Here is a 24,631-nt window from a genome sequence, read left to right as displayed (position 1 = left end):
CACTCTTTTTTTTTCAATTCAGAGGTAGGGTTGCCACTTAGCCGACAAACCACTGTCCCAGCCGATATTAAAGAGGATCTGTCAACTCTCTTGACATGTCTGTTTTAGTAAATACTTGTATTCCCCATGAAATAACAATTCTGGAACAAAATTTCTTACAGCTCTACTTTGCGTCGTTCCTCTTTTATTTCTCCTAAAAATTTGTGAGTAATTTGACAACTGGGTGTTACCTTTCTACTTGCTCTAAGGGCACAGTTTCAGGGCAAATACAGACGGACGTTGCGTTTTTGCGCACGCAAACAACGCAGCGTTTTGCGCGCGCAAAAATCATTTGACAGCTGCGTGTGTCATGAGTGTATGATGCGCGGCTGCGTGATTTTCGCGCAGCCACCATCATAGAGATGAGGCTAGTCGACGCCCGTCACTGTCCAAGGTGCTGAAAGAGCTAACTCTTTCAGCACCCTCGACAGTGAATGCCGAACACAATATCGAAAAACCTGTTGAAAAAAAAGAAAAAGTTCGTACTTACCGAGAACTTCCCGGCCGTTGCCTTGGTGACGCGTCCTTGGTGACGCGCCTCTCGACATCGGGCCCCACCTCCCTGGATGACGCGCCAGTCCATGTGACCGCTGCAGCCTGTGCTTGGCCTGTGATTGGCTGGAGCTGTCACTTGGACTGAATTGTCATCCCGGGAGGTCAGACTGGAGGAAGAAGCCGGGAGTTATCGGTAAGTCAGAACTTCGTTTTTTTTTTTACAGGTTTATGTATATTGGGATCGGAAGTCACTGTCCATGGTGCTGAAACAGTTTAACTCTTTCAGCACCCTGGACAGTGACTATCTCCTGACGTCGCGTACCGATAATTTTTTTGCCGGGTTCGGCCAAAACGAGTTCGGCCGAACCCGGTGAAGTTCGGTTCGGTTGTCCGGGTTCACTCATCTCAAAGACACTCCGTTTGGATGTTTGGAAACAGAAAAGCACGTGGTGCTTTTCTGTTTACATTCATCCTTTTGACAGCTGGTGCGCTGTTTCAGTCGGTTCGCACGGAAGTGCTTCCGTTCGACCTGCGTGGTTTTCACGCACCCATTGACTTCAATGGGTGCGTGATGCGCGAAATACGCAGAGATATGTCGCGCTTTTTGCGCAGCTGACAAACGCTGCGCAAAAAGCACGGACTGTCTGTACTGCCCCATAGACTTGTATTGGTCTGTGCGTGGCGCGTGAAAACCACGCGGCCCGCACGGACAGAATACACGTTCGTGTGAATCCCCCCTTAGGGTTCATTCACAGCTGGCAATTTACAGTTACAGTAAAATACTTTTTGCCTTGGTTGCACCAAGAAAGGCAACAATTTAGCACACACCCTCAGGCCTTTATCACACGACAGTGAAAAACGGCCATGTGACGGACGATTCAGCCCGTGAATACCAGCTGTCAAAAAATAGGTCATATCAATATTTAGAAATCGATACTTGTAATGGCCCGTAAAAACGTATCCTGGCCAAGGACTCCCCGCACACAGCGCTACTTTGAGCACTGAGTCCGGGGAAGCCCCTGACAGCACTGTCCATATATGGACAGTGAACTCAGGTCTCTCAACTATGGAGTCTCCGGCCAGAGCATCGCAAGATTTCTGGCCTTCTGGCCGGCGACTCCTGTCTTGCAAAAGCCCTTGATGTCACTGTCCTTATATGGACAGTGGCGTTAGGGGCTCCCTCTGACAACCCCTGTAGATAGCACCCCCTATGTAGATAGAACCCCCCCAGTAGATAGCACCCCCTGCCTGTTGATAGCAACCCCTCCATAGATAGCCCCACTGTAGCTCCCTGTAGGAGCGGAATACCCGACGGCCGGATCCCGCTCTGGCCGGGGATTCCGCTCCTGGAGAAGCCGTGGTTTTCACGCACCCATTGACTTCAATGGGTGCGTGATGCGCGAAATACGCTGAGATATTGAGCATGTCGCGCTTTTTGCGCAGCAGACAAACGCTGCGCAAAAAGCACGTCTGTACTGCCCCATAGACTTGTATTGGTCCATGCGTGCCGCGTGAAAACCACGCGGCCCGCACGGACCGAATACACGCTCGTGTGAATCCCCCCTCACTCTGTAAGCACTGACTAGACATTGTCTATGTAGAGACACAGCTCCAACTGGTAACACTCAGTTGTCAATTTATTTATAAATCTACAGGAGGAATAACAGAGGAACAGCACAACGTAGAGTTCTAAGATGCTCCAAAATTGCTACTGTGATAATCAGAATTATTTTTACTCTCTTTAACTGATCCGAGTGTACAATACGTTTGGAAAGTAAAATTAGACCCAGAGGCAAAATTTTAAATCTGTTGGTTTGTTACTAACGACTAACTGTTCATGTAGCTCAGTACATTTGTAATTGCCCTGAAGAAATGATGAAGAAAATCCTTCCAATTGCTGCAACATCGGTCTTGTGTATTGCTGCCCATCTATTTCTCTGTCAATAGTGATTATTAAATTCTCCCCGCCATTTGAGAGCGATAACCCTAGTTTTTCCTTTTCATTAAATTAGCCAAGATTACTAAGATTTCACTTTGTCATTATGAGGTGTTGAGTGCAGAATGATTGGGAAAAACTTGAATTTGTTTTTTATTTTAGCACAAGGCCTAAACATAACATAACAAAATCTGAAAAAAGTGAAAGGGTCTGAAGACTTTCCAAATGCACTGTATTAAAGATGTTGTGGGGCGCCTCTCACTCCCCCCGATGTGACATCGAGTGTGGAGAAAAGGACAGTCAAATATTATACAGAGAAAAAAAAGCAGCTAGAAAAGCAGAATACAACAAAACTTGAGATCACCGTAAAGAAAAACAAAACGATTGGGTTTTGAATTAGATTTTAAAAAATAGTAAATAATAAGTTGTAAGTAAATAGTTAGCATATGTCTATGTGTTCAGCACATCACATATAACACTGTCTGGTAGGCAATCTATTCATCTGCTATGTTCACTGGATCTCCACTAATGAGATTCAGTATTCAGCAAACAATGGAGATAGGAAAAAACAATATGGCTTATATCTTATATAAATCACTAGGCGAAAACAGTTAACATGCCCTACAGCAAAAATGTACCATCATATTTCATAGCCATTCAGTCATGTGATATGTTGTTCAGTATATATAAAAATAGATACATAAACCTTTAGGAAATACTTACCTGCTATTTATTTTACTATTTTATTTGGCTGCTTTTTACCTCTGCGCCATTAGTAATGATCAGCGACTCCAGCTTTGCTGCATAGGCTACAGGGAGTCCGAGGTAGTCTGAAACTTCAGAAGCTCCTCGCTTCCTGTTCATATTGGCAGTTGTATGTAAGCACAAGCCCCTCAGGAAGACAGTACATAGAGAACTGATTTCCATTAGGCCCCATGCACACGACCGTGTTCGGTCCGCATGTCCCAGACCGAACACAGTGCAGGGAGCCGGGCTCCTAGAATCATAGTTATGTACGATTCTAGGAGTCTCTGCCTCGCTGCGGGACAAATGTCCCGTACTGTAATCATGTTTTCAGTACGGTACAGTAGTTCCATGAAGAGGCAGGGACTCCTAGCATCGTACATAACTATGATGCTAGGAACCCGGCTCCCTGCACTGTGTTCGGTCCGGGACATGCGGCTGACATGCGGACTGTATATCACGGACCGACTGTATATCACGGTCGTGTGCATGGGGACTAAAAGATGGAATGATTATAAACTATGACCAATGGGAGAAAGAAAATGATCAGGTATCAGACATTACATAGTGACAAAGTTAATTTACAATTCAAACCTGAGGAGTGAAGACCCTGCTCGCAAGAGCTTACAATCTATGATTGTAAGGCACGAGGTATTATGAATTTTGAGCCTCCATGTGCCTCACATTAATAGTCATTAACCCCATCATGTACCTCACACATTAACCCAATGTTGTCCATCATGACTGTGAGGAACATGATGGGGTTAATTACTATTAATGTGAGGCACATGGAGGTTCAAAAAAACATCACCCCACGTGCTTCACATCAGAAAATGGAAGAACTTTTTTTTTTAAGTATCGTTTTGGTATCGAGTATCGCAATACTACACAAAGTATCGGTATCGAAGTCCAAATTCTGTTATCGTGACAACCCTAGGCTGGGGCTTCCGCTCCTAGGGGTGGCCCCTGACGTCCCTGTCCATATAAGGACAGTGAGGTCAGTAGCTCCTTCAGGAGAGGAATCTTCGGCCAGAGCGTCGGCAATGCTCTGGCCGGGGATTCCAGGCCAGGAGGAGCACCTGACGGCACTGTCCATTTATGGACAGTGACGTCAGGGGCTCCTCCAGGAGAGGAGCCGACGCTCTGGCCGGGGATTCTACGGGAGTGTGACACTATCTACAGAGGGCACTGTGGCATTATCTACAGAGGGCACTGTGGCACCATCTACAGAGGGCACTGTGGCATTATCTATGGTGGGTGTGGCACTATCTACAGAGGACAATAGGGGAGTATCTACAGAGGGAAAATGTGGCATTATCTACAGAAGGCACTGGCACTATCTAAAAAGGGGCTGCCCAATCTTGACATTCTTGTGTCTGCCAAACGCTGCCAACTAAGCAGCCAGACTGCATTTAGTGACACTTAAACTGGATTGTTAAAATAAGCACTTGGAGTAAACTCGCAAATTTCATATAAGTTGAAACCTAGCGGTATTATTATAGTAATGGGGTATTACTGTTATTTTTATAGGAATGTAGTATTATTATAATAGCTCAAATAACGGATTAACAATAATTTTGTATTGTACCAAATTTGAAAGTAATGCAGCCCGTCAACTTCAATTATTTTCTGTGTGCGGCCGTGTTTGAGACCCCTGTTTTAGGTGGTGACGACCCCAGTAGAAAAAGTTTGAGAAGCCCTGCTGTAGATGACATTTAGGCTGTTAATTATGTATTTACTCCCTATATTGAGCCACCTAAGGACAATCTAAACTTAACAAATATCATCACAAAGGGGAAGATACAATCACTCTGATCCTGGCTGTTTAACTATGTAGATGCCGCGGTCAATAGCGACCGTGGCATCTAAGCCATTAGAAAGAGGGACGGCCCCCTCGGGGCTTAACAGGAGCCTTCAAAAATAACAATGCACTGCGATACATTAGTATTGCAGTGTATTGTACCAGCGATCTGACGATGTGAGGTGTCTGACGATCACTGATTCAAATCCCCTAAGGCCAGGTTCCCACTGAATCCCACGAATGCTACGGAATACTGTGCAAAAAATCCGCAGCACTTACAATAGCAGCTATGTTATCTCGTGCCCATACTGTGGAATAAAAACGCAGCAAAAACATTAATGAATTGACCTGCGGTGGGGAATTTAAACCTGCAGCATGTTAATTTATGCTGCGTTTTGGTTGATTATCTGTCGCGGGTTTTCCCCATTGCATTTAATGGGGACGCAAAACCTGCAACAAATAGCCATTTCGTCGCAAAAATCGCAACTCAGGAAGAAAAATCGTACTTACCCAGAACTCCCTGCTTCTTGATGCAGTCCGGCCTCCTGGGAGGATGTTTCATCCCATGTGATCGCATCATCCAGGGAGCCGGACCAGGTGGCAAAGGAGGGACGCGTCCCCATGACAACGGCCAGGGTAAGTATGAAAGTTTTTTTTTCTACTGCAGCTTTCTGCAGCAGAAATCCCGCCGGAAAAACTACACCACAATGTGGGAACCCTGCCTAAGGGAACTAATGAAAAGTGTAAAAAATAATTCATGTTTTCAGTAGTGTACCAAAAAAACAAATACATATATATTAAAAGTTAGAAAAAAAAACTTTTTCAAATTTTTTCCCTAAAATAATGTTAAAAAAATTAAAACTTAACATAACTGGTATCGCCGTGTCCATAAAAGTCTGAACTACTACAATATAACGTTATTTAACTTGCTGTAAAAAAATGAAAACGCCCAAATTGCTGTTTTTTGGTCATCTTATATCCCCAAAAAATGTAATAAAAAGTGATCAAAAAGTCTCATGTACCCCAAAATGATACAAATAAAAACTACATCTCACCCCCGCAAAAAAAAAAGGCCTTCACACCGCTCAGTCGACAGAAAAATATAAAAGTTATGAATCTCAGAATGTGGTGATGGTAAAACCTAAAACCTAAAAAAAAAATATAGATTCGGTATAGGCGTAATCAACCATAGGATAAAGTAAACATGTCGTTTTACCCGCACCATGAACCCCGTAAAAACGAAACCCCCCCCCCCAAAAAAATAGCATCAATGATTTTCACCCATTGCACTCCACAGATATATATTTTTTCAGTTTCCGAATACATTTTATGGTGCCATGAAAAACTTATCCCGCAAAAAACAAACCCTCATACTTAGTTGACGGAAAAAAATAAAAAAGTTATGGCTTTTGGAAGGCAGGGAGTGAAAAACGAAAAAATTATTTAGAGGTTAAAACGCTTTTCATGATGTTTGTCCTCTGCCGGCAGCCGTTCATCTCAGGAATGTCACGTGAGGGAACGCTGGGAGACCGGAAGTAAGCACTGGTACCGTGTGTATGGTGTGTGTGACGGTATTGGTTAGTTTTAAGATCGGGACTAGAGAGCGGAGAAAGTTCGAACTCGATACCGCAAAAAACTGTTCGCGGATTTAGACTGCACACCGGAGCGGGCGCTTTATCGTGTACTATAGTAAGGCGGCTGTTCCAGTATCATGAAGAGCAGCGTGGCGCACATCAGAGTGAGTATGTCCTTTACTGAGGGTTCAGCTCAGCATACAGCTTTATTATGTACTTAACGAGTGATCAGCCTATGTTTTTAAACTACAACTCCCAGCATGCCTGGACAGCTAGCAGCTGTCTGGGCATACTGGGAGTTGTAGTTTCACAACAGGTGTTGAGCCACAGATTGAAGCTATGGGAGAGACAGTTGTCCTCAGCAGCTGTGGAGCTCATATATGACCCTTCCGCGTATAATTCCTGATAAAACATTTTTTTTAGGATAGCTAGGTGACCACAATATGGTCACCACCTCACAGCGATTGTCACCCAGCTTTCCTACTGTCTAGTGATGCAGATCTGCCGTTCAGGTTCTAGAGTAAGCTGGGAGACATTCCCTGCCAGAGCTGCGATGGCAGCCACGTTGAAATATTGCATTTGTGACTCTTTTAAAGGGGGTTTTGTTGGATCTGAGCTATAATAAACTGAAGGTGGTCACCTGCCACCATGATAGACATTAGATCGTCTGCAGAGGTTGCACAACCTGGTAGATCTGCAAACCAGAAACTAATGTTAAAAAACATACAGGTCCTCAGGTTAGCAGGCAACTCAAGGACCTGTATATACTTGCGTGTTCAGGGGAACCTGTCAGTAGGTTTGGTGCCACGAAAGCACCAGCATGTCGTTAAAGAGCTGGGATTTAGGCTTCACGCATGGGACTGTGCCCGTAATTACGACCCGTATTTTTTTTACGGGCCGCGCTCCCATTATAAAGTATAGGAGCACGGTCTGTAAAATAAAAAAACTAGGACATGTCCTATTTTTTTAGGCCATTCTCTGCGGCACAGACACCATCACGTAGACATACGGGAAGGTGTCCGTCGTCCATAGAAATGAATGGGCCTGTAATTACGGTCCATGATTACGGGTGATTTTACGGTCGTGTGCATGGGGCCTTAGTGCTACAAAACTGCCCGTTTTGGCAGTTGTTAGTGAAAGAACTTACAAGTTAGCGAGGAGTCTGGGAAATGAGTCCTGTGGCGTTCGGCCCATACGCGTTACACAGATGTAGCCGAGGACCGTACACTGCACATGCACAGTGAAGTGGGTTGTCCTTTCCTCGGCTACATCTGTGTAACGCGTATGGGCCGAACGCCACAGGACTCATTTATCAGACTCCTCGCTAACTTGTAAGTTCTTTCACAAACTATTGTCTAACGCCGGCTGGTTTGTAGTAGGGATGTACGATGCATCGAAACTTCGATACTGTTTCTTTACTCTGCATCCCCAAACGGTTCGATACCGTTATTTCATGTATTTTTAATACTTGGCTGTACGAACGCACAGCTCAGTATAGTAACACATGAATGTATGAGAGCGGAGCTGCGGCTGTGTAATACAGTCATTGCCGCGCTCCTGAGTCCCGATAACAAGTGCGTGCCGTCAGGATGATGTTATGCGGCCGGCGCTGCACTAATGAGCGGCAACATTGAAGACTGAACATGGCGGGCGCACTGCAAAACACCCCTGTGTTCTGTCCTCAGTGCCTGAACCGCCGCTCATTAGTGCAGCGCCGGCCGCATCTCCTCACGCTACACGCACTAACTGTCAGGAGTGGGGCGATGACTGTATTACACAGCCGCAGCCCCGCTCTATAACGGCGGAGATCAGAGAAACCTCTCATCTCCGCCGTTATTCCCTTGAATGCTGCGATCAAAGCCAACTGCAGCATTCAGGGGAAAATGAGAAGGGGGGGATGCCCTTTGGATCGCGTCACAGGGAATTCCTGTGACGCGATTGAGGGACATACCATATATGGCCAGACAGACCCCAGGGCTGTCCTACCATATTTCCTGTTGTTGGGGCATACTTCGGTATGTCCTAACAACTGCTGTGTACTATCAGTACACAGGCTAATGTACTGTAATATAGATATATACCAGTACATTATTATCGGTATATAGATATATGCCAGTACATTAAAGTTTAAAAAATAAAGTAATGTTAAAAAAACATGTACACCTTTTTTTACAATAAACATTAAAATAAGTCTCAATACATAAAATATACACATTCGTATTGGCGTGGCCGTAATAACCTGCACAACAAGTTTTTTGCATCATTTATGATGTGTGCGCTGTAAAAAAATAAAATAAAAACGGCTTTCTTTCACTTATTGTGAGGCACGAGGAGCGATGAATTTAACCTCCACGTGCCTCACATTAATAGTAATTAACCCCATCATGTTTCTCAGTCATAATGGGTTAATATGTAAGGTACATGATGGGGTTAATTATTATTAATGTGAGGCACGTGGAGGTTAAATTCATCATCACATCACGCGCCAAACATCAGAAAATGGAAGAACTTTTTTTTTTTTTATTACTGTTGGCAAAGTATCGAAATCGCAATACTAAGCGAAGTATCGGTATCGAAGTCCAAATTCTGGTATCGTGACATCCCTAGTTTGTAGCACTAAATCCCAGCACCATAACGGCATGCTGGCGGTTTCGTGGCTCCAAACCTACTGACCGGTTCCCTTTGTTGTGCAATATGGTCCGGTATGAGGTCTTGTAACAGTAAGGCCCTGTTCACATCACCTTTTTGGTCTATGTCAGATGTATTCTGTGGTATATGCCATGATGTCATATAATGTGACTATATAGGACATAGGGCACAAGCGTGGTGTGAATATAGCCAGTCAGGTCATTGAGAAGAGCCAATTGTTCCACCAGATTTGAGTTTTTAGACTATTTACGAGTGGAGTATTTGTTGTAGATATTTTCTGCTAGATAATAAAATACAATGTATATAATAAAGTCAAGGGCATCTGTTGCAAAACAGTAAAAATGGAACCCAGATTGAACCTTATTGGATCAATTTCAAATTTGTACTCGTTTAAAGAGGCTTTGTCACCAGATTCTCAAATCTTTATCTCCTATTGCATGTGATCGGCGCTGCAATGTAGAGAACAGTAACGTTTTGTTTTTTTAAAAACGTTCATTTTTGGCCAAGTTATGAGCTATTTTATATTTATGCAAATGAGCTTTGAAATGGACAACTGGGCGTTTTTTTTTCGTTATGTCCAACTGGGCGTGTATTGTTTTTAACTGGGCGTGTTTACGTGTATGACGCTGACCAATCAGTAACCAGTCAGCGTCATACACTCCCCAACATCTGCACGCTCCTCTCCTGAAATATTCTGTGCTGCTGTGAACTCTGCTCTTACCATTACGTAGCTCTGTCTGTTACCTCTCCTCCACTCCTGTCCTCAATAACACCTTCACGTGATTGGCAAGTCACCACCCCGCACAAGATCCTACTGCACGGCTGACAGCCGTCAGCTGTATAGCTAACAGCACTGTTGTGTCTCACTTGCTGGGTGTGTTCCCCTCATCTAGCTGCTACGTTCTATCCTGACCGCCAGTGAATTCTCCGTGCGGTCTTCGCAGTGCTGCTACCCCGTTTACCTACGGGAGCAGAACGCGGCTCCTGAAATACTCTGTGCTGCCTTAAACTCTGTGGACAGGTCAGGATCCTGTTTTTTTAAAATGCTGCTGGGGATCCACTATATAAGGCTGCGCCTCCATCCTCTTCTGCCCCAGTCACTTATTCCCAAGCACTGTAAACTTTCAGATTGGTTGCGCTGTGAATATTCGGAGAACGTGATTGGTTTATGTGCAGGGTAATGAACATACAGACAAGCAGTAGAAGACTGACTAAGGGCTGAGCATTTCATTGAATTCAGTCTTCTACTGCTTGTCTGTATGTTCATTACCCTGCAAAATAAGTCTCCATACATAAAATACACACATTCAGTAATGGCGCGCGCAACAATTTTTTTGCATCATTTATAATGTGTACGGCTTTCTATCACTTATTAATGTGAGGCGCGAGGTGCGATGAATTTAACCTCCATGTTCCTCACATTAATAGTAATTAACCCCATCATGTACCTCACACATTAACCCATTATGACTGAGAAACAGGATGGGATTAATTACTATTAATGTGAGGCGCATTCAAAATTCATCACACGTCGCGCCTCACATCAGAAAACGGAAGAAATTTATTTTTTTCATTACTGTTGGCAAAGTATCGAAATTGGTATCGAAATCGCAATGCTAAACGAAGTATCGGTATCGAAGTCCAAATTCTGGTATCGTGACAACCCTACAATGAAATCTATCCAGTTGTACTGCTTGTCTTTTGCTCTTTATGTACGGTATGTTGACTTTGCTGGAATAAATGGTCCATACTATTATTAGAAAGAGTCATACTGTAGGTATGTAAACTAGTTCTCAGTCTGGCAGCTTTAGGCCGGGTTTCCTACGGGATGGATACTGTGTCAAAACCACGCAGCGCATCTGAGCTGGAACCCGCAGGACTTTCCGTCCGAAAAATTGCAGCGTAATGTGGAGACGCTTAGGCTTTGTCCACATCTGCGTCGGGCTTCCGTTCATGGGTTCTGTCAGACCTTTCTGTCAGGGGAATCCATGAATAGAACCAAACGGAAACAGTTTGTCTCCGTTCTGTAAGCTTTCTGTTTTTTCGGCGGAATCCATAACACAGTCAACTACGCTATTGATTCTGCAAAAAAGGAAACCTTAGGGAACATAGATAAACGGAAACCATTTGCAACTGAAGCATTACCATTGAAATCAATGGTAATGCAAACAGAAAGCTATGGTTTCCGTTCATTGGCTCCCCTGGTGGAAAGTTGTGATGGAACCCATGAACGGAACCCTGACACAGATGTGAATGAAGCCTTAGGGTATGTGCACACACACTAATTACGTCCGTAATTGACGGACGTATTTCGGCCGCAAGTCCCGGACCGAACACAGTGCAAGGAGCCGGGCTCCTAGCATCATACTTATGTACGATGCTAGGAGTCCCTGCCTCTCCGTGGAACTACTGTCCCGTACTGAAAACATGATTACAGTACGGGACAGTTGTCCTGCAGCGAGGCAGGGACTCCTAGTGTCGTACATAAGTATGATGCTAGGAGCCCGGCTCCCTGCACTGTGTTCGGTCCGGTACTTGCGGCCGAAATACGTCCGTCAATTACGGACGTAATTAGTGTGTGTGCACATACCCTTACCCTCAGATTTCTGTCACAGATCTGCAATTTCAGTTTCTGCGAGTCCACATGTATATTAGTCCCCCAATGTAGATTACAGACGGAAACCGTATCCAGAAGTGGCATGTAGCTACTTTTTTTTTTTTCGTGAAGTGATTTTCAGTACCCTTTATACCGGGTGGCCTCCGATTATAATTAATGGGACGCTATGTATGGGTAATTTTCAAGTGTGTTTACTCACTGAATACGTGCGGTTTACACTCCGTAATATGCACAACAATCCGCCGTGTGAACATGTTTATTACTAAATTCATATATAAAGTCTCAGATGGTTGAATGGCCTACACAGCCACTATTCCAATGCCAACCCCGGCCCATGTGAATCACAAAATTAATTGCTGCTGTGCAATAGAAGCAGCCCACCATTGGTTTGGGTTGGACTTTTACAGGTAATGTGCCGCTTTTGGATCATGTACACTCCTATAACCCATTACTTGGGTAATGTCTAATCTAGGCCTGTTTTTGTTTTTTTGTTTAGTGACACTGTAGAGGGGTTTTCCATCTTAGGCTTCTAATGCGTATCTATGGGATGTGTCATAAATTTCTGCTAGTTGTGGGTTCTGCTTTGTGATCCGCACCTTTCTCAAACGGTGTCCCCGACCTCCATCCCGTAGATATGCCATAAATGTCTAACATCGGGATAACCCTTTTGTTTCAGTTCAACAGTTTTTTTCAAAAAATTACCTACATCCTCCTTATAATCTCTCTTCATGTTTTCAGAATCCTTCCAGTTATGACAGACGAGACACTCACAGTTCTCGACGAGGAAGCTCTTCTCCAGAGGACCGGTATGCATTGTTAATGATCATATTGTACCATCGGCTGACAATCCATGAGCGCATAGTATCCTCCAGCCCAAAAACATCCATCACTCAGCCTTTCTTCAAGTCCATGCCCTTTGTGAATTTATAGAAGGACCAACGGACAGTTACTAAAAAGGGGAATGCTGCGAGTGTTTTATAGGTCACACATGCATCATATTACAGATCAGTTATATCGTGGTTATAGCCGTAGCTCCAAGTCCCTCTTCTGTGAGAGTCAACGTTTTTTTTGTGCTCTATTTGGCCATTGTCCATGATAATTGTCCAAGTTGCACTGTAATAAAGTGTGAAAATGTATTAGTAAGGAAGTCACTGCGTAGGAGAAATTGGAAAAATATATCAATGCTTTACTGTAGCACTAAATAGTGCTAGCATTAATATAGTATTATGCAATATTTCTGTATCTAATGATGTCTCTGTACATTCAGAAATGTCGCTTATGGGGAACCGTAAGTCAAATAGCTGGGTGTTAAAGGGGACTTGTTACCTCTCCTGACATGTCTCTTTTAGTACATTTATATTACCCATGAAGCAACACCTTTTATTAGAACTCTCCGTTGTGCCGTTCCTCTGTTGTTCCTCCTAGAAATGTATGTATAAATTGACAACTGGTTGCCACCAGTTAGGGGGTGTGTCCCTACACAGACTATCAATGTCCAATCACTGTTGATAGAGGGACACATCCTTTTTACAAGGGGAATGGTAATGCCTAATTGTCCATTTTTTTTCATACATTTCTAGGAGGAATAACTGGAACAACACAATGCAGAGGTATAAAAAAAAAAACGATGTTCCAGAATTATTACATGGGGAGTGCAAGTATTTGTAAAACAGACCTGTCAGGAGAGCCGACAGATCCTCTTAACACAATTGCATATTACACACTCATTTGGCCCATTTGCATATTACACGCAATTTTAATTTCACCAAATTTCAGAGGTTTTTATGATTACGTGTAATCTCTTGGCCTGAAGCCAAATGGAGCTAATCTGTGGCTTTTCAGCAGGCAACCTGCGCCAATAATGAACATTCTGTCGATTTTGAAATCCAAAGTGCGTTCATTGTTCTGTGTGTAGATATTTTTCACTCCATTCACATACATTGCCAGCGGAACAAGAGCAGATTGTGCCAGGATTTTGGAACATGGCCAAACTCTAAATCAATTTATGGATGATTTAACCAGAGCTGCAGGGAGCATGCTCAAGAATAGTTAGACAAGTTTTCCAGACCATGAACTGTAAATGAATTTTCTAAATGTTCTCCGTGTAACGCGGTCTGTCTATGTTCACCCTAATTTGAGGATCAGCACAGTGACTTTATTTTCCCTCGGCTGCTGCGATAGGTTTTCAGAAAGTTTTCTTACTAGATGTAGTATAACTGTGTAATGTGTTGTACGTTGAACTTTGCAGGTATCGGGAAAGAGACAGGTCACTTTCTCCACATAATAGAGGCAGGTCACTTTCTCCACATGATAGAGGCTACTCTGATCGCGGCAGAGGCTACAGTGACCGTGACCGGTATGATGATGATGAGAGGCCGAGAAATGGACGATATGAGAGATCAGAATACATGAGGCAAGTTTCTAATGCTGTCGGTGGGGAGCCTCACTGTAGTGGCTAAGAAATGGGGTTTACAACCGCTCACCAATGTCAACAAAACATACCACCTGCCGTTGCAGGATAGTGGGTGACTGTGCTGCGGTCTCTTGAACCTGGGAGATCCAATGTAGTCACCTGCTGGGTGTAGGGCCTGTCGCTAGGTTACATCCTAAGCTTATTCAGGTGCTGCCTAGTAAAGTCAGCACTTGAACAAAATTGTTTAGAGGATCATTCAAATGAAAATGTAAAACCAAAGTTTCCATTTTAAAAGACCACCTTCTACATTCTAATCCGCACAAGTTACTAAAAGCAACATTTATACACAGCAGATTTAGAATTTTGACACTGTCGTGCATCTGGCATGCTCTCGAGTTGATTTATTGCGGTCACCACCAGAATCCGCCGATTGTAAATGTTCAGACTGCAGTTCCTATAAACCATCTGGAGATTTAGAATTGTTTCTAATCTGCGTAAAAACTGATTTGTTGACCTGAACTGCTCAATTTATATCGGTAGAAGTTTTGGGGTTACTTTTTGACAGGATCCATGATGGATCCGTTTTGCAAAGGATCCGGTTCGCTTCCCAATGCGCTTTTCTTTTTACCAGACCGTAAAGCGCCGCAAACTGGACTATTCTACTGGTCAGGGAGAACAGGAATCAAAGGAAACCATGAAGCCAGTGTGAACAGAGCCGAAGTCGTTCAAAGACATGCTTTGCTCCAGAACAATTTTCTTAGTGTTCTTAGTAATAAACATAGTAGTGATTTATCTTTTCATTTTGTCTTAGGGACAGGGATCGAGAAAGATCAAGACGAGATCCAGACAGAGATTCAGACAGAAGGCGGGATAGAAAATCACCTCCTCCATCCAGGAGAAGTGAAGAACGTTCAGAAGAACAACCGTCTACTGAGCCTCCAGTAAAGAAAAAGAAAGATGAATTAGATCCAATTCTTACCCGTACTGGTGGAGCTTATATCCCACCTGCAAAGCTACGAATGATGCAAGAACAGATAACTGACAAGAGCAGGTAAGAGACTTCACAGGGCCGGCATGGGGGTCTAGAATGGTTTCTTTACCTAAATCATCGTTTTAATGTTAAACATATTTTTTGTTATTTCTAGTTTGGTTTTTTTTGTTTTCCTATTTATGTCACTTTTCATTTCATCATCTCAGGCAGGATGACCATGAAAGGTTACCACTCTACTTTAAAGGTGTAGTAAGATAAACGCAGGATGACACACTAGACGATAGTTCATGGAGACTTCTCCGCTCCCCTACCTGCACAGTTACTGCTGCACATGACCGAGCACGCCCACAACACTCTGCCATAGAAGTCAATAGGGTTATTTTTTGACTGAGGTTCTTAACAGCTGAGTGAAAATAAACACAGATAAAACAATAAGAATATTCTTCAGTATATTGTTTTAAGAAGTAAAAAATTATCTTCTATATGGTCCCAATGTGGTGGTTGTAGGAGCCTGCTATCTGCCTGGGAAGGATTCTCTTTAACCAGAGATAGATAAAGCTCTGTTCACATCTGCTGTATCCGTTGTACGATGAATACCACCAGCGACTATGTACCCCATTTACCAATAATGAGGTATTTCAGGTTCTGTCAGTGTATTGACATAATTTGTGACGGAGGAGCTTCCAATGCAAATGTGAACATAGCCTAAGGCCTTTGAATAGTGGGGGGAGGGAATGATTTAAAGTGTAGCTAAACGTTCGGCAAACTTCTGACCTGCCATAGTCACATGTCAAAAGTTTGGATTGGTGGGGGTCCGAGCACTGAAACCCCCACCAATCGCTAGAACGAAGCAGCTGAATCTCTCTTGTGAGCGCTCGGCTGCTTCGTGTCTTTTCGGCTTTTTCCGTAAATAAATGTATCGGTGTACGGACTCAATAGAAAGTCTATGAGCCCGTACTCTGATACGTCGGCTTTCCGGAAAAAGCCGAACAGAAACTAAGCTGCTGAGCACTCACACGAGCACTTCAGCCGCTTCATTCTAGCGATTGGGTGGGGTCACTGTGCTCGGACCCCCACCAATCCAAACTTCTGACATGTCGCTGTGATAATAAAATTAATACTTTGTTTTGAAGTATTTTTTTGGCGGTAGTGAGGTAAGTCTTTCCCCTGAAAGTGTCAGAATTTAGCATTAAAATATAGTCCCATGTTGGTGGTGCATCGTAAAGCAGCTTCCCCACCACACCACAAAATCCGCATGCAAAAACTTGTGTTCTTTACTATGGTTAATATCCGTAATGGAGACTGTTTTAAATTATGGAACAGAATAATGTTGAAAAAAATAGAATAGAGCCGAACGTGTTTTTCCCCGATGTAACAGGAAAGTGTTATTTGTGTTACTGCAGTATAATAAGTGTGTCTGGGTTATATTATTTTCCTGAGGTAAAATTTTCTTTAGGGAAGAAATACGAGGTAGTAACCGGGCAATGGCAGAATAAAGCATGTGTGGAGATTAACGTAGTGTGTCCGTTATAGACTAGTCTACTGTATACTGAGGCATCCGCCACTGCATGAGGTGCACGTATCCTCATTGTCGGCTTCACTGTTGTGACATGTACATACAATACTGTAAGTGATGCAAACATTGCACACATCTTTGTGTCCTCTCAGTCAGACAGCAGGATCCAACACAATATAAGTGAAAAAGAGTAAATGGCTTGCTAAAGCTTTAATTGTATGAGGGGGTGGGTGGAAAGGGAACGTGAACAAGCGTGGTAGGAAAGGGAACGTGAACAAGAGTGGTAGGAAAGTGAACCAGCTGGCGGGATTTCTAGGAATCAAGTGGGAGTCATTAATAAATGTTCAGATTTGCAGGAGACGAGAACAGAGCTGGAAAACAAGATGTGACAGAACTACATTCTAAGGTGTTTTGGGGGGAAATTACCATTGCTTTTAACCCTTTTGCTGCCGTGAGCATTTTCACATTTGTGACCCACACAAATAAAACCTGAATTATAAAAAAAATAAAAAATCTTGTACCCCCTTACCGAGATTTTATGATAGTAGACACATTACAAATTGTAAAAATGCCACCCAGTATTTTACACTTCTGGGCGCCTTCATGCAATTTTGCATCAAAGCATAAAGTGTAAATAAGTTCTAAACAGTCATTTCCTCTCTGGCACTGAGCGGATAACATGTAGGAAAAAAATCCTGTTTACACTCAACCTCTTAGGATGTGCACCTCAATGTGTAAATTGAACTTTCTAATCTAGAAAAAAAAAAGTGCTCTGCTGTTTATTAGGGTATGTTCAGATGTCATGGATTTTTGGTGCAGATTCCGCATTGAAAATCCACAACCATGTACAGTACAATACTTACAGAACCTCATCCACATGTAGCGGAAAAGAATAGCGTGGAAACTAGGGCATTTTGCAGATTTTCATTGTGGATTTGCCCACTTGTAACACATGTAAATTTTGCAGAATGTCTTTACTTACCCTTCACTGCATGCACTTGCAGACTGCACATTACGTCTATATTAATGTGGAATTACTACAGCCCTTTACTTCCTCCCTGCTGGGAGAGATCGGGAGATGCAGTAAGGCCCTGTTCACACCACGTTTTTTTTGCTGCCGTATTTTGACAGCGACGCGTAAAATAAAGGCTCGTGGGGACAGAACATCGTAATTCCCATTGAAAGCAATGGGCAGATATTTGTAGGCGTATTAGGAGCGTTTTTTCAGGCGTAATTCGAGGCGTAAAATGCCCGAATTGCATCTGAAAGCGCGTGTGAACATACCCTTATACTTAGAATAAGGAAAGCTACAAGTATCTCTGACTGCTGGGACCGATATTGCAGTCACACTGATGGTTCTTAGTTTAGTGCTTACCATATTGTACAATGTGTCTTGTGGGATTCTGAGATTTTTTTTTTTTCTTAAACAGTTTAGCTTATCAAAGAATGAGCTGGGAAGCATTAAAGAAGTCAATTAATGGTCTCATCAACAAAGTCAACGTATCTAACATTGGACATATTATCCAGGAGATTCTGCAAGAAAACATTATTCGTGGAAGGTAAGTAATCATCCTTTTCTCTAACTTTTAAAAATGTAAGATTGCGCTTGTAAGATTCTACAATAAGTCGTATGTTCAGTTAAAGAGAACCTTTCACCTGCCCATACAGTGAAGGAAATAAGTATTTGATCCCTTGCTGATTTTGTAAGTTTGCCCACTGTCAAAGTAATGAACAGTCTAGAATTTTTAGGCTAGGTTAATTTTACCAGTGAGAGATAGATTATATAATAAAATCACATGGTCAAAATTATATATATTTATTTGCATTGTGCAAAGAGAAATAAGTATTTGATCCCCTACCAACCATTAAGAGTTCAGCCTCCTCCAGACCAGTTACACGCTCCAAATCAACTTGGCGCCTGCATTAAAGACAGCTGTCTTACATGGTCACCTGTATAAAAGACTCCTGTCCACAGACTCAATTAATCAGTCTGACTCTAACCTCTACAACATGGGCAAGACCAAAGAGCTTTCTAAGGATGTCAGGGACAAGATCATAGACCTGCACAAGGCTGGAATGGGCTACAAAACCATAAGTAAGACGCTGGGTGAGAAGGAGACAACTGTTGGTGCAATAGTAAGAAAATGGAAGACATACAAAATGACTGTCAATCGATGTGAGGCTCCATGCAAAATCTCACCTCGTGGGGTATCCTTGATCCTGAGGAAGGTGAGAGCTCAGCCGAAAACTACACGGGGGGAACTTGTTAATGATCTCAAGGCAGCTGGGACCACAGTCACCAAGAAAACCATTGGTAACACATTACGCCATAATGGATTAAAATCCTGCAGTGCCCGCAAGGTCCCCCTGCTCAAGAAGGCACATGTACAGGCCCGTCTGAAGTTTGCAAATGAACATCTGGATGATTCTGAGAGTGATTGGGAGAAGGTGCTGTGGTCAGATGAGACTAAAATTGAGCTCTTTGGCATTAACTCAACTCGCCGTGTTTGGAGGAAGAGAAATGCTGCCTATGACCCAAAGAACACCGTCCCCACTGTCAAGCATGGAGGTGGAAACATGTTTTGGGGGTGTTTCTCTGCTAAGGGCACAGGACTACTTCACCGCATCAATGGGAGAATGGATGGAGCCATGTACCGTCAAATCCTGAGTGACAACCTCCTTCCCTCCACCAGGACATTAAAAATGGCTCGTGGCTGGGTCTTCCAGCACGACAATGACCAGAAACATACAGCCAAGGCAACAAAGGAGTGGCTCAAAAAGAAGCACATTAAAGTCATGGAGTGGCCTAGCCAGTCTCCAGACCTTAATCCCATCGAAAACTTATGGAGGGAGCTGAAGATCCGAGTTGCCAAGCGACAGCCTCAAAATCTTAATGATTTACAGATCTGCAAAGAGGAGTGGGCCAAAATTCCATCTAACATGTGTGCAAACCTCATCATCAACTACAAAAAACGTCTGACTTCTGTGCTTGCCAACACGGGTTTTGCCACCAAGTATTAAGTCTTGTTTGCCAAAGGGATCAAATACTTATTTCTCTGTGCACAATGCAAATAAATATATATAATTTTGACAATGTGATTTTGAGGTTTTTTTTTAAAATAATCTATCTCTCACTGGTAAAATTAACCTAGCCTAAAAATTCTAGACTGTTCATGACTTTGACAGTGGGCAAACTTACAAAATCAGCAAGGGATCAAATACTTATTTCCTTCACTGTATATGTGCAGCTTGTAATAGACAGGGCTGAACAAACCCTGGGGCACTTAAAAAAAAATAAATAATAAAATTCCTACCCTCCTCCGTTATTTAGATATTGGTGCCATTATATTTGGCACCTGATATTTAACCCCTTAATGACCAGCCTATTTTAGACCTTGATGACCAAGCTATTTTTTAAGTTTTCCCATCGTCTCATTCCAAGCGCTATAACGTTTTTATTTTTGCGTCGACAGAGCTGTATAAGGTCTTGTTTTTTGCGGGACAAGTTGTATTTTTTAATAGCACCATTTTGAGAGACATATTATTTATTGATTAACTTTTTTTGGCGGGGGGGGGGAGGGATAGAAAAAAATCAGAAATTTCGCCACTCTTTTTTGCGTCCTAAATCTACTCCGTGTACCGTGTGGTATAAATAACACAAGTTTATTCAGCGGGTTGTTACGATTGCAACGATACCAAATTTGTATAGTTTTTGTATGTTTTACTACTTTTACACAGTAAAAACGCTTTTTTTTTCAAAATTATTTGTTTTTGTCTCCATATTTGAAGGGCTGTAACTTTTTTATTTTTTCGCCGATGCAGTTGTATGAGGGCTTTTTTTTTTTTGTGTGAAGACTTGTAGTTTTTATTTGTACCATTTTGGAGAAGATGCGACTTTTTGATCACTTTTTAATCACATGTTTTGAATGTCAGGATTCACAGAAAACAGCAATTTATCCGTCGTTTTTTTATTTAATGTTTTACGACATTCACCGTGCGGGTTAAGTAATGTAATAGCTTTATAGTCGGGGTCGTTACGGACGTGGCGATACCAAATATGTGTAACTTTTTAACTTTTATTTTGGTTTTTTAATCGTAAAGCAGTTTGTAAGGGGAAAAAGTGGGTTTTTCATTTTTTGTCACATTTTTTTAAAATTAACTTTATTAAACTTTTTTTTTAAACTTTTTTACTAGTCCCACTAGGGGACTTCACTATGCGATCCTCCGATCGCTATTCTTATACACTTCAATACTTCTGTATTGCAGTGTATTAATGCCTGTCTGTTTAAAACGGACAGGCATCTGCTAGGATATGCCTCCAGCTTGATCTACCAGGCATTCGCTCGAGGCAGACCTGGGGGCATTTATTAGGCCCCCGGCAGCCATCGCAGACACAGACACTCGGCGATCTTATCGCCGGGTGTCGGTGGGATGAGAGGGAGTTCCCTCCCTCTCTCCAAAACCACTCAGATGCGGTGCTCGCTATTGAGCACCGCATCTGAGGGAGGGGTTAAACGGGTGAGATCGATACTGATATCGATCTCACCCGGCAGAGCAGGGATGCCCCCAGCCCTCAGCTGCCTCTGGCAGCTGAGAGCAGGGAGATTTGACAGCTCCCTGCTCTGTTTACTTATTCCGATGCCGCAACGTAAAAAGTCTATGGCATCGGAATAAGGCCCGTTAGTGACCGACGTAAAAAGACTATGGGCCGGTCAGTAACGGGTTAAATAACCCCCTGAACTGTCAATGGGGCGTGTATCATCGCTGTGACTGTCCAATCAGTGTACGTACGCGGACAGCTTTTAACCAGTTGCTGACACATAATGACTATGCTCATCATAAGCAGCAGGCAGTAGCTGCATCATGACCGGCATACTCATCCTTCTGATAGTGTGGGCCTTTCTACTGTTCCCTCTCACTCAAGAGCGGGGCAACGGTTGTAACACACCTGCAGCCCTGCTCTAACGGCGTAGGTTAGCAAAGCCACTAAACTCCATTGTTTAACCCTTTGTATGCTACGATCAAAGCTTTTTTTTTTTCTTTCCCCCCCCCCTGCATTTTTTTTGAAAACCTAAGTGTACGTAAATTAAACGCTGATGCATATATGTACCAAAATATGGCGCCAAATCAAGTACAACTCGTCCCGCAAGAAACTTGACCCTTGTACAGCTGCGTCGACCAAAAAATAAAGAAGTTCTGACCGTCAAAATGCAAAGAGGAAAAATTAAAATAAATTGTTCTTGTACTCAAGGCCAATATTGACCTGGTCCTCAAAGGGTTAATGGTAGTCCAAATGATCGTGTTGTAGAGGTCATGTGACCTAAAACTATACGGTCTACAGCCCCCCCCTGCTCTGTTCATGTGAGAGGCCATGGACCGTTCACTGATGATTGTGCTGGGACGGGACTTCACATGGACATGTTGCCATTTATTTGTACGGGGCTTACCTGGTAACATTATATTAGTAAGTGGTTTCTTTTTGTTTTTTTTTCTTTTGTTTAATTTTTTGGGCTGCTTATTTCTGCCCATTAAGTCCTTGTGTAAATCCTAGGGTAAAAAAAAAAACCCCTTTCATATACCTAGATAAATAGGCATCACCTAATAGTGAATCCATTAGAAATATGTGTCCGTCCTCTCCAGGTGGTAGGTAGTCTGTAAATGGTCTCCAGGCTTCAGACTGCTGTAAATCGGTCTATTATAGAGCTGCAAACTTCACATGTTCCCCTGCCTATAGATCACTTGTGTATTCTGATCATGTGATTCTCTTTTTACAGTAAATAGGGTCTTTTATCTTCTTTTGTAGAGGTCAGCTGGCCAGATCTATTCTCCAAGCTCAGAGCGCTTCTGCCATTTTCACTCACGTTTATGGCGCAGTGGTAGCGATTATCAACTCCAAGTTCCCGCAGGTTGGAGAGCTCATTCTAAAGAGACTTATCCTCAATTTCCGTAAGGGTTACAGAAGAAATGATAAGGTGGGTTATGAAACTTGTATGTTCCTGCTAAATTTGCTCTTGATCAATAGTGTTTTTTTGCCTCTTTTAGTTTGCTCTGCCTTGTCTTATTTAGTGATGCTGAACAAGGTTATTTTATAGATGGTTCCTAGTTAATTACAGCATAGTCACTAGTTAAAAATGTTTATGGTGCTGGTGATTTGCACTACATTTCCCAGGATGCATCTATAGGAACATGGATACCACCGCTTTTCTGCTGTAAAGCAGAAGGATCAAAAGGCACTGACGGCAAAAAAATCTAAAAGTAATGCTTTTGGCCAATAATTTACAATGTGTTAGTTAGGCCCCATGCACACGAACGTGCTTTTGCGGCCGCAATTCCCTTGAAAATCCACGAGAGAATTGAGGCCATGTACACGACTGTGGTTGAAAATAATGGCCGCGGGCATGTGCATGCCCGCGATTTGCGGGCGGCTCGCGGCTATCACTCCGTTTCGTGTGCATGAGGCCTTATAGTCTACAAAAAATGTGGAATAATTTTGTAAATACTTGGCTTTACTTTTGCATTGCATGATCTTTTTCTATTCATATCCAAACTGAAACTCAGAATTCATGTAAATGGCAGCAGTGCATTCTGGGAGCAGAGATGACATGCACACAGAGGGTACGTTGACACGTGGCACATTTGTTGCAGAAATGTCCAACCTGTTCCATACATTTGAATTCGATGTATGAAACCGTTGCGGAAATTCCTGCCTCGTGTGAGCGTACCGTAAACTGTTGAGTCACATGTCTGACAGCGTAGTGAAGAGAAGCTGCTGTCTGATTCCAGGGTAGCCAACAGAGTTTTGAAAGTGACTATGTATAAGAATATGTAATTTTTATTTATTTTTTTAGAAAAAAAAAAAATCGGTAGAAAAAAAAATTCTCAACTTATGATGTAAATTGCAATTAAAAGCTTTAAAAATATAAATGTTTTTTTTTTTTGCTCTGCAAATGTTGCCTAACTTTTATGACAACCCGACAATCTTGAAACATGGCTTTCCAGTCAGGTGACAAACAGAATATTCTGGTGGTTCCCTGTCGTTCAGCGTGGATGTGATATAGTGGGGGGGTCGCCGTCTGTAACTCGTATAGACCCCATGTGTGGGATCACAGTGGCTGAGGGTCCTGTATGGACAGGCTGTTGAGCTGCTCTATGAAGATATTTAAACATATTATTTTTTTCTCTCCTCAGCCACTTTGTTTAACGTCTTCAAAGTTTGTTGCTCATCTCATTAATCAGAATGTGGTAAGTTAAATGTTTCGCTCTCTGTACGTAATTGTGACAAAGTAGTTACTAACAATACAAAAAAGCTACTGCATCGCTTACTTAAGATGCTTAGTTTGCCTTCATTCTAAACTTTGATAGACCTGCCTGTTATGGCTTTTGTCATTATTTGCTTCGCTTACGATGTCCCTTTTTTTTTTTTTTTTTCTCAATATATTTTGCAAACTTTTTGATAAATTGTAGAGCATTCCGAAGCTTGAAATTCTATGTGGTTAATGAGGAGGAGCAAACTATCGCCCACCCCCCACTCTTTGCCACCCGTAGACGTCCTTGTTTGCTACCAGAGCCTGACAGCTTGTTCTGATGTCCAATCGACACAGGTGCAGGACTCGTTGCAGTAATTCAGAGCTCGCTATTGTAACGAGCTGGGCACCACTGTCAGTTGGGCAGAATCAGAATAGGTATTCAGGCTCTAGATGGAAGTCTTAAAATAATGTTAACATTCACCGACCGCAAGCTGAGATCTTGAGAATGATAGGAAACTCATACAAAGTATATCAGAAAGTTGCCTAACCTCCCATTATCCAATAAATTACCCCTACTTTTGCAATCTGAGGCCAGCATAATTTCTGATA

General features: G+C 42.7%; 1 protein-coding gene across 2 annotated transcripts in view; it reads left to right on the top strand.

Moving 5' to 3' along the window:
- The first annotated feature begins 6,529 nt into the window (after positions 1-6,529).
- CWC22 (CWC22 spliceosome associated protein) overlaps positions 6,530-24,631 on the top strand; it is a 78,708-nt gene continuing 60,606 nt past the window's right edge. The window contains exons 1-7 of one of the 2 annotated variants that reach the window (XM_075831153.1): positions 6,530-6,753; positions 12,594-12,661; positions 14,104-14,268; positions 15,080-15,319; positions 18,206-18,334; positions 22,579-22,747; positions 23,964-24,017. In XM_075831153.1, the coding sequence (XP_075687268.1) occupies positions 6,727-6,753; positions 12,594-12,661; positions 14,104-14,268; positions 15,080-15,319; positions 18,206-18,334; positions 22,579-22,747; positions 23,964-24,017 (852 nt within the window). In that variant the 5' untranslated portion in view covers positions 6,530-6,726. Of the gene's footprint in view, positions 6,754-12,593; positions 12,662-13,440; positions 13,466-14,103; positions 14,269-15,079; positions 15,320-18,205; positions 18,335-22,578; positions 22,748-23,963; positions 24,018-24,631 lie in introns of those variants that run through there. The other variant, XM_075831154.1, reaches the window with a different exon arrangement.

The sequence above is a fragment of the Rhinoderma darwinii genome, chromosome 6 (assembly GCF_050947455.1).
Source record: "Rhinoderma darwinii isolate aRhiDar2 chromosome 6, aRhiDar2.hap1, whole genome shotgun sequence".
NCBI classification, from domain to species: Eukaryota; Metazoa; Chordata; class Amphibia; order Anura; family Rhinodermatidae; genus Rhinoderma; species Rhinoderma darwinii.
This window is presented reverse-complemented; position numbering and strand designations above follow the sequence as displayed.